This window comes from Phalaenopsis equestris, unplaced genomic scaffold (assembly GCF_001263595.1).
Source record: "Phalaenopsis equestris unplaced genomic scaffold, ASM126359v1 Scaffold000649, whole genome shotgun sequence".
Taxonomy (NCBI): Eukaryota; Viridiplantae; Streptophyta; class Magnoliopsida; order Asparagales; family Orchidaceae; genus Phalaenopsis; species Phalaenopsis equestris.
Window position 1 is genome coordinate 121,534 of NW_018165089.1, and position 8,539 is coordinate 130,072.

Below are 8,539 nucleotides of genomic sequence, written 5' to 3' on the forward strand. Positions count from 1 at the left end.
CTCTTTGAAGCAAAAAGAAAGTAACACAGAAACTTTAAAAGCACTCCACAACTTCACTTCCTCTCTCAACAGCAGGACGAAACCGATTCAAGCACCAGAAGATCAAAGAAGTGAGTGAGAAAGAAAAATAGCAGAGTTTTCTCCCTTAGAAAGATTTTCGGCCCCTTTTCATGCTCCAAAACAGAGCTTCATATAGACCCGAGAGAAGGAGAGCGAATGATTAGAGGATCGCATGCGGATCTTCGAAGGATCGAGAGAGACAGAGGATATGATCCTCGCAGAGACCACGCTCTGCAACAGGGAGGATCGAGAGCAGATGAGATAAGATACCCGCAGAGGATAGGATACGGGATGGGCGACTGCGAGAGGCGAGCGCGTGTGAGACGCGAACGCGGGAACGAAATCTCCCAACGACACGAAGGAGCAGGCCAGGCAATTGAACGAGCCACGCTATGGCAAAAGTAGGCCCACGGACGCGAAAGAGTGAGGCGGGGGGAGATAGATTTAGGTTAGGGATTTTAATGTGAACTATTAATTATAATAATAATAATATTAATATATTATTTATTATTATAAAACACTTAAATAGGTACTTTCCCCAAGACGTGCCGTCGCAATAAAACGAACGTCCCCCTTAAGCAAAATCAACTTCCGGATGCATCGGCGCAGTCCGTTTCGTCATCCGGAGTCGTTCGGGCAACCTCATCGCCGATCAGGCTAAAAACGCGTCACGGTCCGAATCCTATGAAAATTCCGGCTCGAACTCGATTAAACAGGACGGCGGAGAGCGCAGCGGCGCCAAAACAACGAGTAGAGTCAATCCTAAGGCCGTCAGTCCTATAGTAACTATAGTAATGCTCCCTGAGTTCCTTCGGAGTAGACTTACCTGCTAGGCAATAGCGGTCAAGACTATCACAGGGTACGTCAAATAGAACGAAGAAAATTCTAGAATTGCTAACGAGGAGGGCTCCTTCACTAGTTTTCTAGGAGTAGCCGACAGAAAGGTCCTATGGCTAGATTCTAGGCTACTAAAAAGGGGAAAATTACACTTCGACCGAAAGTGAGGTCAAAAAAGCAACTATTCAATTTTTCTTTCTACGTAATGTACCACGTATGGCATCTATTGTCTCTTTTTCTTCACCTTACTCATAGCCGTCTTATGAGCATTAGCACTATCGGTGATGACTTGAATCATTATATGCTCTCCTAGTATATATTGCGGTCGAGTTACCCGTAGTTTAGGTCCCTATGTAACATAGCCGTCAGAGTTTTTGACGTTCCACCGTTGTGACGCCAAAAATCCAAGTTTCCACAGGAACTCGCATTCTGTAGCGTGGTGGTAGGACCGCTAGGTGATTGGCCCTGGGTATAGATAGGGTCAAATCTATAAGGGCCATGCAAATACATAGGCCCCTTCCCTTCTGTAGAGTTTTTAAGAAGAAATTTCTGCCCTACGATCCCTAGGAGCGAAGGGTTAGGAAGGTGGTATGGACCTCTGACTTCCAGCTATGTGATGTGTGCGACTCTCACAAAGTGAATAAAGGTTCATGAAGCAAATTTGAGCTTTCTCCATAGCAACTTATGTAGTGGTCATTCCTTTTTTACTTAAATTATCAATAATCTAAAATTGTACACAATTTCTTTATCTAATGTGATGCTTCGATAGACTTTAAGAAAAAAGTATGGCAAAGATTATTAATCATAATATTGATCAAGCTTCCATTTTGGATATTAGACCAATCATCAGAAATGATAAACACTCTAGTTTGTTTCTCATTTCTCATAATCTACTCAATAAATTTCTTGATAATATTTAATCCCTCTATTAATATCAAAATTCTCGGCTCAAACATAAATGATAATATTGGCTTTAGCCATAGAAGTCAATAGAATAGATTATTTTGAAATAAAAGGAGATCGTTATATTAATAGGAATGACATTTTTTGTAAATAATCTCTCAATATACATAGATACATGTTCACAAGCTTCTAGCATTTTCAGCACATATTTGATGGGCTACCTTGTGCTATCATCCCTCACATCCTCTACATTCATTATGTATTAACCCGTAAGTCCTCTTGCGCCTCTGTTTAATAGTGCACATGCAAAGAAGAAAGCATGAATATCCTAACCCCTAGCCATTTCATTGAAAATCCTATAATGAAAATTTCAATTAAAAAAAAAGCATGCAAATAAGAAGTCTACTACAAATATATTAGTGCACATGCAAAGAAGAAAGCTGCCAACACAGCCACACCCATCATCAACAATCCTCATTAAATAATTCGTCATTGAAACTTCAAAATTGAACTCAGGAAGTTTTGGTGGGCCACATCTTAATATATGCCAATATTATTAGGGATTTCCCCTTAAATAACTTGTCACATCCTAAACAAATTAAAAAAAAGTAGCTGGAAGTGTTGGTTATAAAGTTCAGAAACAAGTATTGGTTGAACAGTGTTCATAAAAAAAGAGAAGTTGGGTAGGACGCTTTACTAATTGATGAAACATAACTTGAGCTTGATTACAATAAAAACTATTTAGACAAAATCTCTAGAATATCAACTAAAAGTGTGGCTTCACAACCAACTTCAATATATTAAAATGAACAAAGGTGGCCAACTAGGCAGTAAAGAATGAATCAAAAGTCTCATTAAAGAGTATCAAGAGCTTGCTAATGACAAACCACCAAAAATATAATACATCTAAAATCGAAATTTGTGTACTTTTGAGAGTGGGTTTAAGGAACTACAGGTAAACATCGTGAAAAAAAATAAATAAATATCACTTATTTTCGAACACTTCAAATGAAAATATGCAAAAAGGAAAAATAAGCGTTGTTGGGAATCTTCACATAATATAAGTTAAGTGGAGATAGTGTTGTTAAATAATAAGAAAGAAAATGATTGCTTTAAACTAGGATATCAATTAAGGTTAACGAGTTCAATTAAGGACTAATCCTAATTTGACCCAATCCAAACTAGGATGATTTGAAATGATCACATTTATTAAACGGGTCAAAAAGACCGACCCAAAGCCAAAATCGACCCAAGTAACCCATTTAATAAATTTCATAATAGCCATGCAAGATGAGTTTTAGTTAAGTTCAAGTCAAAATTCGATTTTTAAGAATCAAGCCTAGGCTTTTAGGCCAACTCAAACCCATCACAAAAATTCAATGAAAGAATATTCTAGACCAAAGCCAGAACCCAAAGTTAATCAGAACAACCCAAATCAGAATTTTTTGGGTTAGTTTAAGTCAATTTTTTTTATGACCATGATATAAACAAAGAATTGTATACCGGAGTTTAACCCAAACCACAATAGGAAAAGCAAATATTATTACTTAAAATCAAATAGAGGCTACAATCAGAGACATTGAAATACAAAATAGCAACTAGCACGACAAACACTCAACGATGGTGGATCCCGGGTGGTAGTGGTGATTGGTGAGGGTTAGGAAGGTAGCGTGGAGGTAGAAAAGATGGTTGTCAAGCAGAAAATAGCAAGGCAGTGGTTTCCTAAGGGCCCGAAAGCAAGTAAACAATCGTGGGAAAAAACGTGAGGGCTGTTCGGGTTGATGGCAGCAAGAGGGAATAGTGAAAACGGAGCAACTGCAACAAGGATGATGCAAGAAGCTGGCCGACGACTGACCAACCTATGGGGGAGGCTGCGAGGAAGGCTAGAAGGGGGCGGCAATTGATGGAGAGGGTTGCCTGGGTTGCTGGGAGGATGGTATCAAGGTTGGAGGTGAGCTGGAAGCGATAGCAACGAGGATGGAAGGTTGGAACGGCGATGGGGATGTGGTGGGTTGTGTAACAACCAAAGGAAGGTCGTCCTAGTCAGGGGCAGTGAGGAAAAGGACTATAGGGCGAGGAAACTGCAGAAAAACAGCAAAAGAACATTTGTCAAAGTGACCTACAGCGAGGGAAAATGCGAGGCAGCAAAGCGACAGAGATGTGAAGGTGATATGAGAAAGATAATTACCACCTTGGAAGAGAGATATAGTTGGAGCACCACTCAATCCCTTAGATACAGTCGGCGACAATCCTAAACAAACATACGCCAAAAGCTAATTTCTTTCTAGACCCTAATACAACACATATATAGAAAAGAACTAAAAATGAATGAAAAATAATAGGAAATAAAGCATAAGAATAAAAAATGAGATTATTTCGATGCGGCTCCCGCGATAACCATTCTCGTGGTACTGTACCAGCAACATATCACAGTAAGCTTCAGCATCAATCTCCCAGAGTTGGGGGGAGCTTCAACCTCATACGTCGAAGCTTCTATCTCCTCATTGTATGGCGTCAGGTCGGCCACGTTGAAGGAGGTAGAAATGTTGTAATCCTTTGGTATGTCGAAAAAGTTGGCATTGGAATTCATAAGCACATTTTGATAGAATACATATCCATTCTTTTATATCACAATAATAATTGAAATTGCATGTGGATGAGTATCCTCACAAAGCAAGCTCAAGATATTAAATCTGCAATTGATTTCTTCCACTCTTTGTACTCGTCTTAGTGTATCTGATAAACAAATATGATGGAGGAATTAACTCTAAGATGAAATCTATGGCAGTCTGACTCACACTGAAGTATAACTACTCAAGATACAACTCTTCTCCTTCTCTGAAAGAATCTGGATCTTATTGGAGAATTTTCTTTCCCATAAAGCTCCAAAAAATTTTTTCAAAGTTGTGGTTCATCCTTCCTGTCTAACATCTAATGGTGCTTACACTGTTGAACTGAATCTAATTGAATAACTCCATATAATCTTCCAGACGTGGCGCAAAAGGGCATCAATCTTGACATAATGAACCTCCGTCAGTAGGGGCAACTCAATGAGTTCAGATCTGAAAACTTTGAATTTCTCTTATATGGGGTTGACATGTCTCTATGTCGATTCCTCAAACTCAAGACTGTCTTGGACAATCACTGTTAATTCATTTGGATCCTCTCTCATGAGCTTAGCTGGAACTATTTGCATCTTTTTCTCATCATTTGGAAGCTGGTCCTCATTTGTGTCATCTTTTTCTTCAATGTCTATTATGTTATTACTCATTTCATTAGCTCGTTGCTCAGTAAAATATATAATCCCCTTGGTTGTGCAATCTGCTTCAATAGGTTCAAGTTTATGACACTTAACACTTGCTGGCTGGAATGGATTTGGGAATGCAGATTGGTGCCCTCTGTGCTCCACTCAGAACTAGTGTCTCCTTGAGCGTGGTCAGCTTGGATGTTCCCATGAGCATACTTTGGTTGTAAGATCCTAGGATGACTACCTGTAAGATGTGGTGGTCACCCAACAATATGGTTTCTCCACATTTGAAGCTAGGGTTTGAACATTCGGTTTATAATGAGCTAGTAGAAATTGGCGCTACAGCTTCCGTTTCATCTTGAACCATGTAGTAATTTTACTCTTCTCTTCTCATTACCAAAGAACCTTCAAGTTTGCCCACCACTAAGGTGCACTCTTCTTTAACTTGTTGGCGGTTGATTTCACCATTTCGCCTAGTGGGGTGTACTAGAACTCAAAAACACATTCCAAGGTTCATAGTCACTCGATGACCCATACGGATCCATATGATCGTTAAAATATGACAAATCTACCTTTACTTCAATATTTTGGCTTCTCAAATATTTCAAATCGAGTCTCCAAGGTAGTGGCCTTCATCCATGACATCTGTATGGTGGTAGAGATTCACTCCATTTCTTAGATCTATGAATTCGTCATTGTGCTTACAGGTGACCTATTCGGATTGCCTCCTCTCGAATGTGGCAAGTCTCTGTTGTAGTTGACAGCTTTTCCACTGCATATTCTCCTTAGAAATCCCCGAGACATTTCTTTGTGAACTTCTTATATACGACATCGTGTCATTTCCCCCTCGATCAAGCTTCTGTCAATTATCTCCTTGACAGCATGGCTAGGTTTTGGGTCTGGATGGAAGGAAGGAGGTGTGTAAAGTTGACATTGGGTGAGAAAGAAAAATTTTAGATGGAGATGGGTTTGGATATGGCAGCTACTAGAAACCCTAGGATATAACTAGGGTTGCTCTGATACCAAATGATATAGCAAATGACCCAAATCACAATAGAGAAAGTAAATAGGAATGCATCGAGTCTATTGTGTAATAGAAAAGTATCACTTAGACTTGAAGGAAAATTTTATAAGATGGTGAGACCTGCAATGCCTTATGGCGATGAATGTTAGCCTTTAAAAGAGAAGCATAAAGCAAAGTTTAGTGTTGCTGAGATGAGAATGCTTAGGTGGATGAGTGGCTTGATATTTAGAAACAAAATGTGAAACGAATATATACGTGAAAGGGTTGTTGTAGCTCCAGTGGCAGTAAAGATTACAAAGAGTCCTCTTAGATGGTTTGGTCACACTAAACGTCCACCATATGATGATAGAATAGATGTTTTAGATTCGACTTATGTTAAGAAAGGCAGAGATATACCTAAAAAGGCTTGGCCATATTGTATAAAAAATGATCTTAATTTATTAGAATTAAATGAGAATATGACACTGAATTGCAAAAACTAGAGAAAAAGAATTTATGTAGCCAACCCCACTTAGTGGGATAAAGGCTTGTTGTCGTTGTTGTTTTAAATTTTATATCAAAGAGACAATTATGCCAAATTAAGAGTTAAAGGTCTGCAAATTTTCAGTCTTAGACAGTTTTTTTTATCTCTCTTCCCAAAGAATTATATCAAGAAAATCCTAGACCCTAAAACATGCTGCATCAGTAAGCAAAAGCTCGAGATCAGGCTTGGCTAAATGTTCATATTCAATGTGCAATTGGTTAATGTATTGTAGTAATCTTTGTAGCCTTGAAGGACTTGTAAGAAAAGAATGCATTGCATGACTTAAGCCAACATTTGAGTTGAAAGATAGTACAGACACTGCATAGAAAAATTCTGCCATAGCACAGATGGCATGGCGAAAGAGCAAAAATATTCACTTTGGCTTTCAATATGGTGCTTTCAGTCCTCTATTTTAGAAAAAGCATATTCGCTGACATTTTTTGAAAAATATGTATTCTAAATCATTGCGCTCCACACTAGTCCATTCACCATTAGCCTTCAAAACAATTCTACCATAGAAGAATGTTGCCTCGAAAAAAGAAAAGCAAGTTGGCAGACAATTGCAGTAGGAATATCATGAAACTGCAAAGCCAAAAATAAAAGTTCAGTCTCATGTATTGACAAGTTGTAGGCACCAAAATTTATGGCCCCACGGATTCAATTAGGAAGGAAAGATTGGTAGGCTGGATGATCCACAACATGAAAATAAAAAATAAGGTCCACAAATTCAACATGCAAATATAGGCAAAGTTGGTAAGACATGGATTCAATAAAGAATACTTATCACATGTTCTTTTAAATGTAAATTACTGTAACTATTAGTCTTACTAGAATTGTATAGATTCCTAATATAATCTAGGATACTCACTCTATGTATAAATACTCCTTGAGTATATGGAAAACAAATCAGTCTTTAAGCCATTCCTCTATTTTTACCTCCACATTATATTATAAAATGAGAATAAACTTGCAAATAAAAGAACACAAAAGAAAATATCTTGTGCATGCAACTCCTACCAATGCAATATCTAATGAGGGTTCCATAAACATGGCTACAAGGAGACTGTTTCTAATACCATAATAAGTGACCTCCATATCAATGTAAAAGAAACCTAGGCAGGAAGCTGCTGTGGGAAAGCTGCTGCGGAGAAGCTGACTGTCTGTTTGGTGCAGCTGTGTGAAAACAGCTATGGGGCAGCTGTTTCTGGAAATACGATCATTCTATCCCTGAAACTAACTGACATTAATTCTTGTTTTGCGGTGGGGTTATAAGATTGCGTGAGGTGTCGATTCAATTTGTTTAGTAATAGGACTAAAAATCTAGTTGCAAAATAAGGTTAAAAATGTTCTTCTACAATTTGTTTACTCCTAAAATTCATTTTAGGTTCAATTTTCTTTGCCTGATGTAGTTTTCTTCATAAACGTTACTTCTTTATTTATTGATCCTACAAGCAAGCACAAAATAAGCAAGATCCATTTATTTTTTTTTACCATTCTTTTCCAACCAAGGAGGATCTCGAAATTTGATTGAGAGAAGAAGAAAAGACAGTCTTTTAGCATATAAGTCGAGCAAGGAAAAATATTTTAGGACTTCAATATATTTTGATACTTCAATATGTAAGATTTGAGTGGAATGCATTGCCAGCAAAATCATGGTCCCCTCTCCTCTCTAGTTGGAAGACGAAATCCAAAGTTGAAGCCCTAAAACCATGTCATGTCGCCTTCCATCGCTACCTCCACTCTGCTCCACTCCGCCCCCCCTTCCAGCTCTCGATGCTATCATCCACCGCGACTCCCTCTTCCGCTTCATTTCCCGCACCCATCACTTCCTCTCGCGCCAACCCCTCGGTAAGCTTCATCGCGAGCTCGGCTTCTCCAGTCCCCGTAGGGTCGCGGGGTGGGGGCGTGCGAGTGAAAAACCGAAGGTAGAACGCAGCCTGCGGGG

At 38.8% G+C, this 8,539-nt stretch overlaps 1 protein-coding gene across 3 annotated transcripts in view; it reads right to left on the minus strand.

Annotated features, from left to right (window-relative positions):
• Positions 1–2,034: 2,034 nt before the first annotated feature.
• LOC110030072 (trihelix transcription factor GT-1-like) overlaps positions 2,035–8,539 on the minus strand; it is a 54,162-nt gene continuing 47,657 nt past the window's right edge. The window contains exon 5 of one of the 3 annotated variants that reach the window (XM_020732621.1): positions 2,035–2,087. In XM_020732621.1, coding sequence (XP_020588280.1) covers positions 2,056–2,087 — 32 coding nt within the window. In that variant the 3' untranslated portion in view covers positions 2,035–2,055. Of the gene's footprint in view, positions 2,157–7,153; positions 7,177–8,539 lie in introns of those variants that run through there. The other 2 variants (XM_020732619.1, XM_020732622.1) reach the window with 2 other exon arrangements.